At 37.4% G+C, this 20,511-nt stretch overlaps 2 protein-coding genes across 3 annotated transcripts; both read right to left on the bottom strand.

Moving 5' to 3' along the window:
• LOC133742548 (uncharacterized) lies at positions 1-3,487 on the bottom strand. The gene is made up of 6 exons (XM_062170234.1): positions 2,525-3,487; positions 2,151-2,313; positions 1,827-2,003; positions 1,645-1,728; positions 957-1,038; positions 1-758 (listed from the first exon to the last, which is right to left on the bottom strand). The coding sequence occupies exons 1-6, from the start codon at positions 2,872-2,874 to the stop codon at positions 316-318; spliced, it is 1,299 nt and encodes a 432-aa protein (XP_062026218.1). The 5' UTR covers positions 2,875-3,487; the 3' UTR covers positions 1-315.
• A 5,171-nt stretch (positions 3,488-8,658) lies between these two features.
• Positions 8,659-12,653, bottom strand: LOC133706672 (beta-1,6-galactosyltransferase GALT31A). Of its 2 annotated transcripts, none has more exons than XM_062132218.1 (12): positions 12,531-12,653; positions 12,201-12,375; positions 11,013-11,119; positions 10,880-10,937; positions 10,531-10,742; positions 10,384-10,447; positions 10,210-10,282; positions 9,854-9,974; positions 9,670-9,757; positions 9,467-9,592; positions 9,277-9,386; positions 8,659-8,949 (listed from the first exon to the last, which is right to left on the bottom strand). In XM_062132218.1, exons 2-12 carry the CDS (start codon positions 12,308-12,310, stop codon positions 8,801-8,803), a joined length of 1,218 nt encoding a protein of 405 aa, XP_061988202.1. In that variant the 5' UTR covers positions 12,311-12,375; positions 12,531-12,653; the 3' UTR covers positions 8,659-8,800. The 2 variants fall into 2 exon arrangements, with proteins under 2 accessions (XP_061988202.1, XP_061988201.1); XM_062132217.1 differs by having other exon boundaries at positions 12,201-12,450; positions 12,531-12,611.
• Between the last annotated feature and the right edge of the window lie 7,858 nt (positions 12,654-20,511).

Raw genomic sequence — 20,511 nt, 5'->3', positions numbered from 1 at the left:
TTGAAGAAAGAAAATGAACATTAAAAGAACCTGAGCATTTCTGTTTATTCTTGCAGAACAAGATCCTTTCATGACATTTCCTACTTTAATGAATATAGCTATACGCTCTCTCGTCTTGCTTTCCTCTCTTTCGGCCTGGGGGTACTTATACAATTAAAGCTATATTCATAGCTAAAACAAAATGTAGAAAGAATGCGACACCTCCGATCCTGTTGAAAGGGGGCAAGTTCGAATATTCATCACTTGGCAATTCCTCAATTCTCTTGACAGACATTAGCTTTGCCGTCTCTTGAATGAAGCAATAACCATGTTGGATCACAACCTCCTCCCGATCTTGGCAAATCTTCGAGCTACTCCAAATATAACTGCCTTAGTCAAGAGGCCCCGATCAAGACTGCAAGCAAGAACTATTGCCCCTCCGACAACTAGAGCTTTAGGTATGTTCCTCCTTGCTGGTTTCTCCGCTGGATCTGAATTTTCAACCTCCATGGAATCCTTAGTGCTGTTTTCTACCGATCTCAAGTAATCAGCACTGACTTTCGTGTTGATCTGAGCCATTTTAGCACACCGCGAAAGTGGCACTTTAGCGGCTCTTTCCTTCTGATATAAACGTAGGCCTGGTTCAATCTTTTTAACAGCTCCCCACATACCTTGACGAACACCAAGTTTCGCAATCTCCCATGGAATACCCATATCTTCATGGTGAAACAGTAAAACCTCACATGAAGTAAGCTGGCCATCCCCTCTTTTTGATTCAACTGTTCATATACAACAGATACAATTTTAGTCAGCGTGCCCAAGATCACAATTAAGATTGGACATTTAAAATGCACGGAAAGAATAAAAGTCCTTCACTTAGGAAGTCATAAAGATGTTTTTCTCTCCATCGCTTAATTTTTCACGAAATAAAAACCACTTTGCTTTTCATAAATTTCATGGTAAAAATATGCCATTACCTGCACGAATGCACCAACTTGAATAGTACAGATCAACACGTCTAGGTTTGTCCCGCCTTGGCACAGCAGAGGAAGGAACTCCCTGAAACATATTAAATAAACACATTATTTCCTGAATCAGAAGTAAATTATTCTTCATGATAAATATTAGGTCTAAATCTATCTATTAAAAAACACAACCAGCTCAAAGAAAACACTTTACAACATTCACTGAAATTTCTATTCTGGTCTACAATTGGAAAAAAGTCTTCTTCAGAACTCCACTTATATGCACAACAAAATAACAAAAACTCAGTTTGCTTATTGGTATAGACAACCAGCTCATGTCGCCTTATTGACTGATAACTCAAATTGCTTGAGCATTGAAAGCATTGCAATTTACAATAAGTACTCTCACATTTTCAAAGCCAAAACTGCTATGCTACTAAACCATTAGAGTGTGAAACTAATTTTCTGAGCAAAGATGCATCAACTGGAACACATATATCTAACTAGTTCAGCTTTTTCCCAGCTAAAAAATCTTCAGGATCCTACAGCTAACCATTTAGAACTATTACATACTAGTTACGTAGCCAGAGCAAGTAAATGAATGGAAGTTGGAACAATAAAGAACAGTTCCACATAATAGGCTATACATGATGTGTGCATTTGTCTGTGAGGCTGTATAGATAGCTTTTCCTTCTCTTACCTTAGTTACACAGTAGTATGATCGCCCCGATTCCCAAATGCGACGGCCTATCGTGTAATCTCTGTCGCTACAAAAGAATGGAAACTGTGTCCATGCAAGATGAAAAACAAACAAAGTAAGTCATAAGCAAATGCAACCAGGACAATTCAAGATCATACATCACAAATAGACACATTTCTCACCTTGCGGACCCAGTGCACTAGCATGGTTCCAGTAGTCGGGCATTCTTCCAAAGTAGAAGCATGAATAAGCATATCATCCCACTTTGCACGAAATTCATCATCCCAAAAGAAATCCCTCACTGTCTCAGGTGAAGCATCTTCAAATACAGTTCTACTTCGGTATTGTGGAGGTCCAGTCTAGAACAAACCAAAACAATGAAATTCAGTTAACCTCCCCCAAAAAAAAAAAAAAAAAAAAGAATACATACACGCAAAACAGGACTGCATCATCCACCGAGTGAGGACCTCAATTCAATTGAACCATAGGTAAAGACAGCTAGCTACCTGAGGATCTCTACGCCAAGCTTGATATCCCATAGTTGGGGTTGACCGATCCATCATATGAATCCAAGCAGGACCGCCATCTTTCTCCTCCACAAGCTGACATATGTGGCGTAAATCCTCATTGGAGACATTACAGGATTCTTCTTGTTCAATCTGTGAGGAACTGCCAGAGACAAAACATAGATTCATCAACCCAAAAGCCCTTTAGAACCAAAAATATATCCAAATCCCAAAACCCAACTCCCTAATTACATCAAACTAAGCAAAAACCAAGTTCTAAAAGTACATCAACATCCGCAGAAAGTAGTAATCTTTGACATTTAATCCAATTAAAGTTGGGAAATTTGTCGAATTAGTCAGGGGAGTCAACAAACCTGCAATCATTATTGGTGGTAGGTGCCTGGTTCTGATTTCTATCGTCAGCAGCCCAAGGAATGCAATTCGGCAGCAACGAACTCAAACTCGAAATCGAAATCCCACACGTGGATGGTGCGGGTGGCGACGAAGAAGAAGAAGATGATGAGGAAGACGACTCCTTTTGCGTGGAGCTATCCAACAATTCTCTACCAACCACGGTCACCCATTTAGGCCGCCACGCCCACCCAACGAAAACCCCGACAATCACAGCAATCCAAAGAGGGGTTATGAACTTCACAAGCTCCCCAAGCACTTCAACAATCGTGGGCCTTCGCAGAATCTCCAGCAAAGCCGAGGCCAAAGCCATTTTTTCTAGGAGAGTACAAATTTTCCGAAAACTGATAGGAACTGATAAGGTAGAGTAGAAAAGAAAAACCCTCGACTGAATCGAATAGAGGTATGCGTTAAGCACGGCGATTACTCGAGGGTGTCAGAGAGAGATAGCTAGATAAAGGGATAACCAAAACTCCAACAGGGCTAAAAGACCCAACAAGGGTATGAAGAGGAAAGGAAATAAATTTAATAAGGGAGAGGAGAAGAGATTTAGATATGGTTTTCTTGTGCAGCAGAGAAGATGATGATGATGATGAAGAAGAAGACAGAGAGGTGTGGATAAGATTTGCGAAGATAAGCGGTAGAGAGACGCTTGTTGGGATTTGCAGGTCTGAGAGAGAAGGGTCAGTTAGGCCCAACCAGAGAGCTTTGTTTTCTTTTGTTATTGTTTGTTTGGGCAATTGCCAAAAACAAAATGGAACCTAGCTAGTTGCTAGTTGATTTGACGACGAGGTTGGTTCTGGTAAAAATTCTCTCTCACTGGGAGAGTGAAATGGAATGTGTCTGTGTCTGTGTCTGTGTCTGTGTCTGTGTGGTTTGAGAGGGTTTTGGGGTTGTGTGATTGACGACGATGCCTTACTTGATTCATTGGTGCCGCTCTTCTTCCCTTCTATATATACCATGGATTGGCTCTCTATTATGGTCTGTGGGTAGCCGCGTTCTCGTTTTTCACGTTCCCTTGACTTGGATTTCTATGTGTTTTTTTTTTTTTTTTTTTTTCACTTTCTAATTATTTGTGTTGGCTAAGAGAAAACATTGCTAATTTGTTTATTTCTATTTTCTTTTCTTTTGCTCCCCGTTTGGATTTCTTAATGAACAAAACTACATTACTATACTCATACTCTCATAGTAATTACTTATAGAATATGTTCTAAAGTACTTGCACCATTTGCATTTGACTCATTACTTATTCTTGGTTGTGGTTTTTTTTTTTTCCTGACGTGCCTCTAAAGAATGGTCATAAATTTGTAGTTTTTCATATATATTAATTTTATTTTTTTTGAATAAAGAGCTGGTGCGGCTGCCTTCAAGCCTTGGATTACAACATAGGGACAAACAAAAGGTATTACAACTATTTCCACAAAAAATAGTAAAAAATTAGTCAATGTAAGAAGTAAATCAAATAATGAATCAAAAATTCGCTTTTGTTAGAATATTTTTTTAAAGGTTGGTGTACTGGGAGTATGGTGGGTCCTGATGCTTTTTAGGATAGCTTGTTAGGATGCTCTGAGGAACGATTTTTTCTGTCGACCCCATAGAGGTGTTTCATTTTTGTACTACTTGCTGAACTTAATGAACGGGCTGACCTCTTTTGATTAAAAAAAAAAACAATGAATCAGAAAAGTTGGAAGCTAAACCGGCATTATATCTTGAAGAAATTTCAAATGGTCCTATACTAGAGCACAATGCCATCGGTGATAAGGTGTGCCTTCGCCACCGGAGCCCTACAAAGACCAAGTTGATCTACTTTCCTACCAAACTCATGGACCAAGTTGTTCATAGTTATCACCTCTAAACTAAACTAGACACCAACATCACATCGATACCTAAACAATTAATTACTTAATTAATTATAAAATTTTAATACATCCTAATATTGAAAAACTATCGTGTTGAAATTTAGAAGAACGTAATTTCAAATATAAAACAATCATCGCATCAAAATAAAGCTTGTGAATTAGAAACTCAAAAGTGAAAAACGCTCTCTCCCTATATTTAACAAGTGCAAAGTTGCCAAAACAAACACGCAACCACTTTCATTGCTAAGCTTATGAGGTGAACCACCGACAAAACATGGAACCCTAACAGATCTCTTTGGTGAAGGAAACCCTAATCATTTGAGGTAGATAGAATGAAGCTAGTTTAATATTCATCCCAGAAAACAAAAATTAGAATTATAACATATACTAAGCTAGTGGGATCTATAAAATAATGCAGCATTCATTTGCTTAGCTAATAAAACCCTAATTCCAGCATTTGACTCACTTGAATTGATCCAATTCACGCGCTTAACTCTGTTGCTTCTTTCTGACTATAGAATATAGGTCGAGTCGAATTTGCATAACTAGTTCAGATGGTCAACTTGATGAAGCTTTCAACATTTTTTGGTCTGAAATTCTTATGAATAATTTGATTGAATTCCATATATGCATTGGTCTCGCTGCCCCCAAAATTTTCCTCTTCCAACCTTTTGAATTGCCAAACTATTTGACCTGACCCTTCCTTCTTTTATGGTCATTTTTATTCACTGTTTTTTTAAGTTGTATTTCACACCTAGACCTAGTCTAGTCAGAGTAACATGTTTGAATCTAGCAAAAGAATCATATCCCCAACATTGCGTCGACACAATAACGTGGTACTATCATATCCAGTAGCGGACTCAGGATTTTATCTATGTAGGGGTGTGAACAATTTTTTTCTTCTTTCTAGGTTATAGGTTTATGAGGAAATTGAACCAAATAAAAAGAGGCTAATTGAAAATACATTTCAAGATTGTTGTAACTTTTCCAATATCAACTTTGTTTTATTGTTGTAGTGGGCCAAAATAAGCTTGTATATGCCTCTGTGGGGGCTTAATTAGTAATCGATATTATAAATGAGTTGGCTATCCAGTATATATCACAACTAACTTACACCAAGAAAAAAATTCACTGGGCGCATAAACCCCCAATAGTCTCTTACTAGGTCCGCCAATGATCATATCCAAGTTTGCAATAGCCGGTAAATACGGGACAAGCAAAGACAATCATTCTCTTAATTTTATACTAGCAGGTTACACCCACTATATATGTATGTGGAGAGAAGTTAAAGGTAGTGGAAAAACTTCTCATACAACTACCACATTTTCTACTTTTTTAATTTTTTTTTTTCTATTTTACAATTTATCATATTATCCTTATTGATTAATTATATTTCATAGTTTTTTAATATATAAAGGTTAAATTGGTAAAAAAATTCAATTTTGGAGAGCAAGTTTTCTTCTCTTAATATTAGTATAGATATGCCTAATCATCTAAAACTTACTCGTTTATATGTTTATTTTTTAAGGGTGTCGGTACAAAGTGTTTGTTCCAGTGACGAAACATTATTGGGGCCGGAAGCGGCCCTGCCCCCCCCCCCCCCCCCCCCAAACTCATATCAAATCTGACGTGGCTGACTATGATTGGCTGAGGATTATTTTAAAAAATTGAAAATAATTGAGTTACAGCCCCCATTTGCCCTGCTTTCTATGTTTTGTGAAGGAAATATATTAATTAATTTCTCATTATTGCATCGAATTACTAATTATTAGTGTTTTGGAGAAAGAAATTTTTCAAAAGAAAACATTAATACAAATTTTAATATGCACGTACATTCCTAGAAAAACAGCAAAGATATTATTTATTTATTTTTTAAAATAATAATTATATTATTTTTCGGTCCCTCCAAAAATAACTTTCAAGTTCTGCTACTGGTTTGTTCGACTTGTCAACATATAAAGACGGGAGTGAGGTGAAATAAAAAGTTAACTCGCATAACATGCATGTTCAACAAAATGCTTGAGAGAAACTAGGACTATAACCGTTGACCAAACAAGCAAGTTGTTTCTTCATTTTATTGGCTCAAAAACACATTCATCTACAAAAATTTAATGCAAACCAAAAACTTGAAAAAACATATGAACTGAAAAGTATGTTGAGAAACAAAGAGACCAGTCAAAAATTTCAATAAATTGCTTCAAAGAAATTAAGCTAATAACAAACCAAAACATTTTCAACCAAAATGTCAAACTCTACCGCAAACCAAGGACTTGCGAGAGCGTGTGGAAAGTGATGTGAACATAGTTTTCAAAACATTTTGCTTACAAATAACTTCCATAAATATTGGTTACGGACACAATAATGCAACTTCATGCTGAACCGACCCTATATGATATCGATATCGCCTACTCCATGTTTTCGTCGTGCAACTTATTTTAAATGGCAAAGAGATTGCAGTCCAAGACTTCATGTGTATACTGAATCACCTTTCTGATCTTCCACTCGCATATATAGCTGCTTCACCCACTTGATCGTTATTTTTTAAGAATAGACAAGCCTTATATACCCAAAGCCTCACTTTCACGCTTTACACACGCACAAGTTTTTCTACTCCCACTTATTATAATTAAAACGTTTCTTGTGTAACTTGAGGAATATCAAGACTAACTCATTATATTTTTTGAGTCGTAAAAGTCATCATTTATGTAGGTTAGCAAACATTACAATGATCGCTCGCTTTTAAGGGACCGTAAAAAATAGCCCTTATTTAGAACCTTATATACCCAAAGCTTCACTTTCACGCTTTACACACACACAAGTTTTTCTACTCCCACTCATTATAATTAAAACGTTTCTTGTGTAACTTCAGGAATATCAAGACCAACTCATTATGTTTTTTGAGTCGTAAAAGTCATCATTTATGTAGGTCATCAAACATTATAATGATTGCCCGCTTTTAAGGGACCGTAAAAAATAACATTTTATTTAGAAAAAAAAAAAAAAGAATTAGTAAACCTGAAGAGAACTAAATGGTATATTGAATATACTGTTTTCTTTGCGACCTCTTCAACTCAAGCAAAAGCAAGAGAAACCGGAGCTTCCTCAACCAACAAGCGCAACATCTTTTTCCCACTTCTGATTTTCGGACGTGCATACGGGTGGACGTTCATATTTTTGAAACCGACTATGTTATGTGGATTCAAAACTCAACCGTCAGGAAATAAATCAATAATATATATTAAACTTATTCAATAGACTCTAAAAGTTGTCGGAAAATTCTTCACAAGTGAGAAACAAAGAACATATTCCGGCCATTAACGCATTAAACCAACTTAACTACTTAAGTCTCTCGATCATAGTTGGCCCACAAGCTAGCTGATGATCCACACCATAATGTGAAGCCTTGCAATTTCACACTATGAGAAATTGACGTTCTGTATAGATTCTATCAATTGTGTGCTTGAGAAAGATACCAAACTGACGGTGATTAGGTGAGTAGGTCCAGGACTGATAGCTCAGTTGCACTTGCATGCTTGGATTTTCTTCAATAAGGAATATTGCCCAGTTGGATTTTTTCTTTCTTCCAATACTTGAATTTTACACTGTATGATTTATGGGAAAATCCCATCTGATGTGCTACTTCATCGTGTCTAGATTACAATTAGCAATTAGTTTCGTCGACACACCGTCCTTGGCCTAACATCGATATGGTCCTCACATTTCAACTGTCATGGCTTACTTCAACTATTGAAGATTTATGGTATATGTCAATTTCAAATGCTCGATCATTTTTGGGACGCAACTTTATAAATGGCTGCGTAAACAGAAGAATGATCGATTCATAACGCTTTTGGCCTTTTGGGTATTGTGCGGGTAGAGCCTCAAAACGTGTCGGAGTGGGAGTTGAAAGCAAATATCAGTATTAAAGAGTGATACACATGCCAGAATGGAACATCAGGTGCTTAACACGCGTAGGTTTGAATTTCATACCAAATTGGCTGCTTGATTGGTCGCATAGTAGAGGCTCCAGGCCAGAGTGGAAATGTACTGGAAAGTGGAAACTTGAAAAGGTCTAAAAACTTTTTTGCTTCTAATTCTAATGAACGCGCACATGCAGCACATGTTTCACATCCAAGCTTGTGTTAGTGTTACTGTTGGTGTTACAAGTAGTGAAGAGTATCAAACTCAGAAAAGAAATTATGGATTCCCTCCAGATTTGCTGACTAAAGATTTGCATATGTGAAATGGATTAAATTAATCATATGCCAAACTGTCCCGGGCATGAATGAGCAAAAATGGGGCAGATGGTTCGTTCATCCAATTTTTCTGTTAATGCATACACATTTACATTACAATACTCGAAGCGAGCAGAAGCTAGTTTTAGAAACTGGTGTGCCAAATCGCATCGTCACCCTCTCCGCATCTCTGGTGCACCTCCTCCATTCTCTCCACCGATTTGCATATGCCACTGCAGCTCCAATCGAATGATGCAGCACAAGGGTTCCCGGCTTGAGCTTTCCACTCGCAATCTAAGACAGAGATACAGATTTCGTGTAATGAAAAAAAGCTCGAAAAGTACCTGTTCTAGTTACAAGCATGAACTAAAGATTTACATTTTTAAGCTTGCTAATACTTCTTCTAATTGGAAGTATGAACTACAGATTACATGTTTAAGCTTGCCACAGTTGCTACAATTTTCAGCACGTGATGTCGTGATCAGATGAGTTTTAAAAGTAGAGTAAGCTTATTATTAATGTAACTCTTCATTGATTAACACAGATCATGAAAATCATCAATCTTTGAATCAACTAACATTTACACGTGTAAAAACCAAAATCACATTTATAATAACTTACCTGGAGGAGTCCCACAGCAAAGGCTTCGCTCGTCGATGTGCTGAACATCAAGACCAATAAACCAAGAACCCAGAGAAACATCTTCATTTGCATATCTGTGAAGTATGTGCCTGGAGGAAACAAGAACTCGATTAATAACATATTCTAGTTATATATCCTAAGAAAAATGATGCTCCACAAAAGGATTTACCTATGCACTGAAATGTAGGTTGCCAAATCTTTGGAAATTGCATATATTTGACCTGTTGCATGTCGGAAATATTTATTTCCCTCCTCTCCAAATTTCCAATATTCTGGTTCATGGTACTTGACCCCCCTAAAGCAAAGGTATATATATCATGATCGATGCGCATTAATAATAATCAGAAGGATGCCCAATGTTCAGTTGCTTACTGATGTGCCAGGACAGGTCCAGACTTCATGCATCCAATATACGTACGAGGCTTTGATCTATGGCGGGCCAAAGTAGAACCAACCATACCTGTGAAATGTTAAATTGAACTTAGTGTCCCTGAATTCAAATCCAAGTTGTTCCCCCATCCAGTTTTGAAAGCAGAAAGAATTTATATACACTTACCAAGATTTATGTGCACATCATCATCAACTTTAATATAAAAGTCAGCATCCCACTTGCTGACAGCTGCTGTAAAATATGTTTGGGTTTTTGAGGACAATTCGTGGTATCCCTCTATATGGTTCTGCAGACATACAATGGTAACAGGGCATAAGGTTAAACAAAGTATTTCAGTTTTGAACCAAAGGAGAATATGAAAAACTTAAACAACTAGAACAAGCCCACCAAAGGATTTAAGAATTTTGTTCCTTTATTTGGTACCCAAGAATATATATCTGCATGCACCACACCTTGCATGAGTCTCCAAACTACTGACTAACATAACAGGCTACCTTGGTACTCAGCACTCAGTAACTTACCAGTCGGAAAAAATCCTTATGTTTCTCATCTTCTGCATCAATGGCACGATCCAAAACACCACCAGAGGATGCACTGAGGATCAAAAAAGAAAAATTGAACCATTATGTTTTGCAAAATTATCATTCTGAAGCAAGCAGTAAAAAGCCAGCCACTTGCAACAAGAGTTAGCCTACCTGTGTCCAATAACAAACCGCATTATAATTCCCTTCTCTGTCTCTAACTTCTTTAACTCGTCACCTAGGGAAATGCAACAGATAATTTATTATAGCAGCTACTAATTTTAATGCCAGAGAACAGTTATTAAGTTTTTAAATTCAAACCTCCAGGCATCCATGTTTCCCTGATTGAGTCCCTTCGCTTTCTGCTGCTGAAGGCAGTCATGATTCCCATGACAAAGAAAACCTTTTGGCGCTCCTTGAATGATTCGCTTCCTGTTTTTGTAACCACTGGAGATCCTTCATCATTGTCAGATTTGGACGCTCTAGCTGCTGCTAGCTGCACCTCTAATGAGGATATTGTCTTGTCTAGCTTCCTAAGAGTTCCAACATGAATGTTACATATGAAGCAGTTACAATAGCACACAAAGAAATTAACTCATATATATATAGAAAATGACTTTGAGCTCTAAAAAATATTTCTAAAATATAATAGTAGAAAATCAGAATCTACCTGATCACATCATGTGTTTGCGAGACTTGAGAAAAGATGTCGCCTGCCTCGTCAGTGTCTTCCTGCAATTGCATAGATATTATTAAAGTGTGTTACGAAAGAAATGGAGCTAATGACTATAGGATCTTATAACTTGCCTTCTTCTCACAGTTTACAACGGGGTGAAGAGATCTTGATTGATGTTTCTCCAGTGATGAAGCCTCTTCATCAATTTCATCTGCATCGATGGCAGCCCAAAACCTGCAAGACAAACATGAACCACTTGAAGTTCATAAAGGAAAAGAACGGTATGGAGCAGAGAAATACAGTCACATGTCTCATTTCATTGGTGGAATAGATGACCACTACAACCTCTGGTCATGCAAATTCAAGGCACATTGTACATACATTATTCAAAGATATGAACATGATGCAAGGCACATCGTATCTCCCAGCCTTATTTCCTATATGATGAACTCTATTTTTGACAAGATCCAGTACAATGTGATTGTACTGAAACTTATTTTACTTCGGAATTAACTTCCGTCATAAATATTCCTATTAAAAGTAGGCTGGGTTTCTAGAAGGAACATAAAGCTTGGACACAAAGTGAATTTGAATTTGCATCCAACAATACAGACTCGAAAATAGACTCCATCTGGTTGGAATTAGGATATAGTCAGCCTGTTCCCATTTAACATTCTGGAGGTCAATTTCAAGCACCACCGAACTCTCTCAAAAATGGTCACCATTCGTTTATTAACCAATCTGAATAACTTGCCTTTCGCAAACCATTTGCCGGTGCTTGGTCTTGAACTTGAAATTAATCATCAAGCTCCAAAATTTCGGCTGAGTTACAAAATCAACCTCCCAAGCAAATCAGTACCGAAACCCAAATCTGACTTAAATCACATGAAGGTAAGAGAGTTGTTTGCATTTCCGAATTCATAAACTCAATGTGTCACTCAACCTCTCGGATTCCAGAGCTAAACATCACCAAATCTACTACATTCCACACCTAAAACTCATATATCATGTATACTCTCCTTAAAGACTTATAGTCTACTCACATCTATCAGCAAAAGACTTATCTGCATTTGCCAGTTCAAGTACTAAGATTAAGACAAATACTTGCACCTAAATTGGACACTTACGAAAACCCAAAAATTACTAAAAATGATTAGCAAAAGTGGGAATCTTGAGCATGATGGGTTCCAAAAACAGAGACTTTTAAATCCAGAAACCAGAGAAACCTCATTTGCATCAAAACAACATAAAGACTAAAGATTTACAAGTCCCACTAAGCAAATCTAGAAGCTGAATCTCGAAAAGAGGAAAGCACCTGTTGACAACAAGAACACCCAAGAAGAAACTGGCAATGCAAAACAGAGAAACCCATCTGGTGGAGACTCCATTGCCGACCTTGTGAGGTCTGCTCAGACCCATCTTCATTCACAAAGGCTTCAGCTTTAAGGAACCTTCTTCTCTTTGATTAACCTTTTGCCAGTAAGGTGGGGCTGAGGAGCGTTATGAAGAAGACAGAAGCAAACCCATTAGAGAAAGAGGACAGTAGACACCAACAAAACCATGTCCTGAAATAATAATAGACCCAAGTTTGAAAAGGAAAGGAAAAAAATTGATGGAGTTTAAGGTGAAGTGTTTTGCCCCTCACTTTTTGATCGATCAGCTTTCTTAAACCAATCAATTTCAGTCTCTGGGGAGATGGGCTACCTTGTAATTATGCTCCTCCCCATCTTATTATTCTGTCACGGGAAATATTAAATATTCGACTCGGACATAAGTCGTGAACGCTTTAACTACCAATAATGCCCCTTTATTATCAAGCAATGTATTGGCCGGCTACTTTCTCTGCCTCTCTGAGTCCATCCGTCTGTTTTCATTTTTTTGGTTTCATTGTCTGCCAACTTTTCTTTTTCTTTCAATTAATTTTTTAATTATTTGGAGTGAGATAGCAAGCCAACTCGATTACATTAGCGAGTTAGTAACATACTTATTCAGTCAGTATTTGAACTGAAGTTTGTGTATGAACCTGAAAATCTCTTAAACATGCTGACCACAAATTGGTGGGAATTGAGACTCGAACGCTAGACATGAAAATTTAATGCTAAACTGTCTCAACCAACATTACCACACCATGGTTAATTTTTCAATTGTTTATCCTTAATTTTCTTTCTCGTTTTGTAGTTAAGTAGCTCTAACCTCATTTGTTAAGTTGACTATGTTATTATTGATATTGTAATATCATGATACTATGGATTGTTTTACTTTCACCCCATTATAAATTATTCAAGTTTGAATATTGAATTAGTTCCCGCATTATGTTTGTGTTGTAAAATTCAAACTTCAAAGTCGGTGTTTCGATGCACATAGGGTACAATTGTTCATTACACGCAATAATCACTCGTACAGGACAGAATTGATATTATTTGTGGGTAGTCACCACGACTACTTGTCCATAACTCCATAATTTGATACTGCAAGCATAAAAGTTCAACAATCCTCGACATGATCATGAGCAAATCTTAAACGAAATGGCCTTTAGAGGTGATCTAAGGTTGTCTAGATCAAAATTTGGCACCTAAGACTCAGCATGATGCGACATCTGGCTATTTATGAAAACTCCCACAATCCATAATATATAGCTTGTAAAATTTGATTAAAAAAATAAGAAAGAGAAAAAGAACGAGAGTTGAATTGTTATCAAAATTATAACATAAACTAAAGGGAAAATGGTCCGTACGGTACCCGAATTTTTCTTCCTTATAATTTTTGGTACTTGAACTTAAAAAAATATCAATACTATAATACCCCGGAAAATCCAAATTAAATTCCGTGGATTTTTAGAAATGATTTCACGATAGTAGGAGCGAGTACGAAGCTTGGAAAAGTTGTGGAATTAGTTCGAACGATTTTATTTTCGAAAACGAACGTTATTTAGGGGCTCGTGGAAATTGACTTTTTATACATACGGAATTTGGGAAAACTTCCTTCATGAAAGTTGTAGAGCTCGTCGATACGATCTCGTGCATATGTGGAACGCAATATTCGGAGTTCGTATGAATAAGTTATGAATATTTGAAAATTGAGATTTTTCTATAAATAGGTGAAAAATCCGAATTATTTCATTAAGGACGAAATTTTCTCATTTTTGCGTTTTGGCCCCCGAAACTCTCCGTTCTCTCTCCTCTCCCACGCGGCCGAACCGCTCGACCCGACCCGGCCCCATCTCACTCCTCCGGCCTCCTCCGTCCCCGGACCCGGGCTCCCCTGGGATCGCCGGCCCACGACGAGCCTCCCTCTGGTGTCGCTTTGCTCCGCCGCTGCCCCGAAAGCTGGATCGAAGGAGCCACAGTTCCGATCGGTGACCCGACCGGAAAACCAATTTTCCGGCATCACCTCAACCGATCCTCTCGGTTTTGGGTTGTCCTTCTCCCCCTGATCATACCCATATGAGCCTTGCACGACGATTTTGAGTGTGGAGTGAAAGATCACGAGTTGAAGATTTCGACGTCTCTGATTCAATCTGGAATCTGATCAGACGCACGAGATTAATCCAACTTCCAAGCTTGATCTAGGACGATCTAGGCCAAACCAAACTTAGCTCCAGGTATGGAAGTCGATCACCCTTTCATTTTGAACAAGTTTGTAGTTGGTCGCTTTGCCATCGGAGGTGGTTGACCCGGAGTTGACCGCCGCGTTGACCGCCCACTGACCACCGCTTGTGGCGGCGCGTCAGACCATATTTCGAGTTTTCATTATCTAGGCGATGATCTATGCATCCATACGAGCGTTTTGATATATAACATGGTCATGTTAGAAAAAGTTGATAAATAGTGGATTTACGTTTTTACGTTACTATTTACGGTTTTTACGTTTTATCTTCGGTTTACGATCTGCGAAGATCAGACCATTGGTTTTGCTTCAAATTTAGATATGTTGATCGTATGACTGTACCGATGACTTTGTGAGGTCACGGGCGAAGATCCGACCGTTGGATCTTCGTATAATTGTAAAACAGTAATTCGGAAGGCGATTCGTGAGAATCTGACCGTCGGATTTTCATATAAAATTATGGAGATATTAGTAAGGGCAATTCAGGAAGATTGGACCGTTGGATCATCGTTTAATTTCAATCCGACCGTTGGATCATCGTTTAAGTACGTTTATGAGTTGTTGGCTAAGTTAAGATCATTATTGGATTAGGTGATCGATGGATTGATTTGGTGGACGATTCGGATTGATATATTTGGCTTTTTAGAAGACGCAGCTGGATTAGAGGTGAGTAAACCTCACGTGGTTCATATTACGAACCGAATAAATTTAATTACTTTATTTTTATCGCAATTGTGTGAAAATATTTGTGGAATAAATATTTGTTTTAAATCATATGGACTTGATCAACTACGGTCCATAGGTAAGTAAAATGATTTTATTGTACAAATGAATTTCACGGTTTTTATGCTTGAACTATAGTTGGTATTAGTGGTCATCCCTGAGCGGATGATTACGTATATATATATTTACGTGGAATATATATATTGGTTGATGTGTGATTGGTGTGATGAAATGATTGAGAATGGATTGGATATTATTCAAGCTATTAATCTCGCATTTTAATTGTTGAATAATGAAATGTTGATCATGTGGTGTGAAAGCTATTTTATATGCCCACTTGTGATTATGTGGAAATTATTTTAAGAAATAAAGATTTATCTTGAAATAATATGTCTCTTTATGTGGGTGTACATATACATATATACGATCTATAAATCATAAAGATTGTATTTTGTGAATTTGATTATGTCTGAGAAGTACAATTGTGAAGCCGAGTGATTTCTACAACCCCGTGCTTAAATGAATTACTGGTAAATGTGTTTTGGTGTTATGAGACGTTAAGCCTGAGCCCTAGTCCCTATAGATAGTGCACTATTATACTCTTAGGAAAGAGGTGTTCTCCTTGAGTATACATACTTTGGATTTGTCCTCTGTATGCTACGGCTTACCCGTGCTTTGGGTATAGTAGACATACCCTAGTACGTGGATTTGTGATTTGTTACCAGTCAACCTGGCTTACCTGTATTTTGGGTATAGTAGACATACCCTAGTACGTGGATTTGTGATTTGTTACCAGTTAATCCGAAAATTCACTAAAAAGAGAAGTGTGCTTATATTATCCTGATCAAATATCTATCTGTGATATATTGCTAATATGTGAAGGTGTTAGTGAAAAGAGAATCAAGCATGCTTTGCTTTAATGTTATTTCACATATTAATGTTGCAATATTTGTTGGTTGTGATCAGTCAAATGTGGAGTTTTAAAAGAAAGCATCGAGAATATACTTATATGTTTCTGTGATTTTTGGAGTTACCTTGTGAGTGTGTTGATTGTTTACTTGAGTTATAGTAAATATAATTGAATAAATCAACAGTTCTTTCTTGTTTACTCATATGGGCTGTCAAAAGCTTACCGGGTTTTGTGTTGTTGCAACTCCCGGTACACTATTCAAAATGTGTAGCGGGTAATCCTACAGGTCAGGAGAATCAGGGCAGTGATCGTGCGGTTTAGAGTATTAGTATTAGATTTATAGCATTTGTTTTGTGAGGAGAATTGTGCTCTCTTGAGCTTTATAATTTGTTTTGGTGAGAGTGTACTGTAATAAGTAGCTTGAGGATTTGGTTTATGTAATTATTGAGAGGTGTAATGTGCAGTTGATTTTGAGAAAAAAATTCTGAGATTATAAACAGGGTATTTGAGGTTCATGCTTCGAATATGAATTACTTAAATTCAGAATTCGGGGTGTGACAAATACGGTACATGAGATTCTCAACCCGACAGAAGATATGTACCTAGAGCCGTTAGCTCCGTTACGGAAGTTGCCAGGTGACAATTCTAAACTTAAAATGACAAATTTACCCTTTAAATTTTTTTTCTTATTTATTCTTTTTTATATAATAAAAAAAAAACAAAAGAAAGTTTTTTTTTTTTTTTCCATGAATGCAAAGATGAATGTTCACCGTCACTTCCTCCTTGCTTATCAGTTCTTATTTCTTACTTCTTCATTTCAATCATCCTTGAGAGCCAGCAGCAACAACAAAACCTCTCTATCTTGCCCCACTTCAACTTTGAAGTTTCAGTCAAGAGAGAGAATCCAAACACACCTTATAAAGGCCAACCCAAATCATCAAATTTCAAACATCTTCTTATCTTTATGGGTTTCTTTCCACCTTTGCTTTTCTGGGTTTTCTTTCCCAATTTGATTCCAATCTCGTCCCACCTAGTTGACTTGAAACTAAAGAAAAATCAAACCCATTTCCTTCTTTTTGAAAACCCCATAATGCTTCTCTACTAAAACCCCCATTGACCTTTCTTCCTCTCTTTCTTGAAAAAAAAAAAAAAAACCAGACCCACGAGAGAGGGAGCCATTTTTGTTTGATGGGTGTGTTTTAATTTCAAAGAGGCTCGAGAACAACGACGACTAAAGAAGCCTTGCCGGTCTCCGTCGGGGCTTCGTCTGCGAACAAGCGAAGATGTTCCAATCTTATGCCTTTCGTCGTGGCCCTTGTGGTCATTGCAGAGATCTCGTTCTTGGGTAAGATTGATTTGGCTAATAAAGCTGTTGCCGATTCTTGGACGGAATTATTCTCGCCGAGTTCGATGGTGGGTCGTGATGATTTGGGATAGAATGTTGAGTCGAAAAATCCAATTCCAAATTTGCGCCCCGTTTGGAAACAAGATTTTGATTTGGTTTTGAATTAAAATATGTAGAATTGAAATACTTGTATTTGAAATTTTATTGTTTGGATTGAAAAAGGATATGTGAAGATTTAAAATTAAAGATTTGGATTTTGCAATATTAGAACACAGCATCCAAATTAGCCAAGTCAACCATCAAAGCAATCTGCAACTTGACTCGGAGGGGATATAGAAGAAGTTACAGAGGCTGTTAACGTTAGTGACCGAGGGGGTCTCTAGTTAGCTTTAGAAAGAGAGGGAGAGAGAGAGAGAGAGTGACACAAGATGTATAGTGGTTCGTCTCCGCCTTAGCGGGAAACTACGTCTACTTGAATGTTTAACTAGTGTGTTCAGGCCTTGCGGCCCAAAGGGATTACAAAAGATGTAATGGGATGGATTGTAATGGAATGTCTTTCTAAGTGGGAGGAGAGTTCCTTTTATAGGTGAAGGAGTGCTCTTCCTTTACATGGTTTTCAATGTGGGACAAGCAAAGATAACTATTCTAGTGTAGAAAGCCTAGTTTGTGAGGGCAACTTTGCAAGGCCGGAAAGGTGGCTTCCCGGCGACGGATTTGCGACTTCCGGATACCGTAGCGTAGCTTGAACATAGGGCTACAAGATGCAAGTCTCGGTTGGGCCTCACCATGGCTTGTGGATGTCCCAAAGAGGGTGTTACTTATGCTTGGTGAGATAGCAAATACTCCATATTGTTGGAGGTATGTACAGAGGCTGAGCTGAAACGTAGAGAGAGAGAGAAGATCGGGTTGGAGTCGGCGGCAAAGAGCTCAGCCACCGTCGCCGGAGTAAAGGACTAGTCGCCGATGTAGAAGAAGCTACATAGGTTGAGCCGAGAGAGAGAGAGAGAGAGAGAGGAGATCAAAGGATGTGCAAAAACCTTGGAAAGAGGGAGACGAGAAACGAAGAAATGGAGCCTGCAATCTGCGTTTTTTCCCTTTAGTTGAAGACCTGAAGATTTCAAATAACTAGGGTTGTTCGCATATCAAAAAAAAAAAAGGCTGGGGCTTTCGAGTTGAGGCGATAGGAGAGAGAGAGAGAGAGATACAGAGATGCTTAGACAAAAAATAATAATAATTAAAGCATGAAAGGACGAAAATACCCTAAAAAATTGACAACTGGCAATCTTCGTAACGGAGCTAACTGACATATGTACCAATATTCGGTCGGGTGAAGAACCTCAGGTACTATATTGATATTTTTTGAAGTTCAGGTACCAAAAGTTATAAAGAGAAGAAGTTCGGGTACCGTACAGACCATTTTCCCCCTAAACTAAAATATATACTTTGTAGTTTCACTTACAAATGTTTGATGTGATTTTCATAAGAGTAAAACCCACCATTAGGGTCAAAACGTTTCTCCACTGGACAAAATGATACCCAACTTTCAAAAGTGATCAAAATGATACCTAAATTTTTAAAAGTGATCAAAATGATACGTAAATTTTTAAAAACAAATCAACTTGATACTCAACTTTCAAAAGTGATCAAAATGATACCTAAAGTTTTAAAAATAAATCAATTTAATACCTCGGTTTAATTTTTTGTAACTTTTTGTTAAAATTGATCACGTGTGGTGCAGTATTTTATGGGGTTATAATAATATTTTACACAAAAAACTATTTTTCAATTATTTTTTATTTTACTTTGTTAATTCTCTTCTTCTTCTTCTATCTCTGCCTCTCTCTCTCTTCCCATTTTTCTTTGTTTCTTTAAAAGTTGGGAAACATCCGAACTTTATTTGTTTCTACGATCAATGGTAGAATTGAAATTGAATGGAAGATTTGTTTTTTTAATTCTATAGAAGAAGAAGATTGGGTTATAGATGATTGATGGCCCTCTGACCACAAATCACTTCAATTTTCGTGCTTGATTTTGCATTTGATTTAACAAATAAGTTAAAAAAAAAAGGCTAAATACTGACTACTACGTAGTTTGGGTCTAAAATCAATTCAGTCTCTAAACTTCTAATTTCATCAAGAACACCCCTGGACTTTTAATTTTGATCTAATAAGTCCAATTTGTTAGTCTTCCGACAATTGAGTCATTTAACTTGTTGACGTGGTTTATATATGGCCTATGTTTAATGATGTGGTGTTGAGGTGGTCTGCATAGTCAATTTTGGAGTGAGTCCCACTATTAGAAATCTATCAAATAAATAGTTTTTCAACAAATTATCCAACTATAACTTGAACCCAGAACAGAATATTAATGAATTGGACATATTAGATCAAAATTGAAAGTACAGGGGTGTTTTTGATGAATTAGAAGTCCAGGGAGTGAATTGATTTTGGACCTAAACCACAGAGTAGTAACCAGTATTTAGCCCTAAAAAAAATAAACTGAGGTATCAAATTGATTTGTTTTTAAAACTTTAGGTATTATTTTGATCACTTTTGAAAGTTGGGTATCAAGTTGATTTGTTTTTAAAAATTTAGGTATCATTTTGATCACTTTTGAAAGTTGGGTATCATTTTGTCCGGTGGATAAAAGTTTTGACCCTAGTGGTGGGTTTTACTCTTTTCATAAAGCTGGCTTTTGTTTTATATTGATTAATTATCGTTAACCATGCACTGCTTCATGAACCATGCACTGCTTTCCGAATTTAAAGGGGACACAAAAGCTTAAGATGCTAAAGACTTCGAGGGTAGTTTAGTCCAAATGCAAAAGCGAAGGAGGTGGTGATGAAAATGAACCTTTCTTTCTTTCTGCAGCAGAATCCAGAATTCAAAAATTTAAAGGCGGAAATAAAAGGTAGGTGAATGGCGATGGCGTAAACGGGGCAAGAAGAGGAGGGTATTATGGTCAAATCAGGCGCGCAATCCCGCACGAAATGCTGGAGGGACAGCCACGTGTACTGATGAGTACGAGACAAGACGACGTGAG

Source organism: Rosa rugosa, chromosome 4 (assembly GCF_958449725.1).
Source record: "Rosa rugosa chromosome 4, drRosRugo1.1, whole genome shotgun sequence".
Lineage (NCBI taxonomy): Eukaryota > Viridiplantae > Streptophyta > Magnoliopsida > Rosales > Rosaceae > Rosa > Rosa rugosa.
The sequence above is the reverse complement of the archived record's forward strand: the minus strand, read 5'-3'. Positions and strand labels throughout refer to the sequence as shown.

Bases quoted from the DNA above. Each gene is read 5' to 3' on its own strand.
- LOC133742548 (XM_062170234.1), bottom strand. From the start codon at position 2,874: ATGGCTTTGGCCTCGGCTTTGCTGGAGATTCTGCGAAGGCCCACGATT. The intron at 2,314-2,524 runs GTTTGTTGACTC...TGTCTCTGGCAG, and splicing joins ACCACCAATAATGATTGCAG to TTCCTCACAGATTGAACAAG. The intron at 1,039-1,644 runs GTAAGAGAAGGA...AATATGTTTCAG, and splicing joins CATACTACTGTGTAACTAAG to GGAGTTCCTTCCTCTGCTGT.
- LOC133706672 (XM_062132218.1), bottom strand. From the start codon at position 12,310: ATGAAGATGGGTCTGAGCAGACCTCACAAGGTCGGCAATGGAGTCTCC. The intron at 10,283-10,383 runs GTAGGCTAACTC...TTTGATCCTCAG, and splicing joins CGGTTTGTTATTGGACACAG to TGCATCCTCTGGTGGTGTTT. The intron at 9,975-10,209 runs GTAAGTTACTGA...GTATGTCTGCAG, and splicing joins ATAAGGATTTTTTCCGACTG to AACCATATAGAGGGATACCA.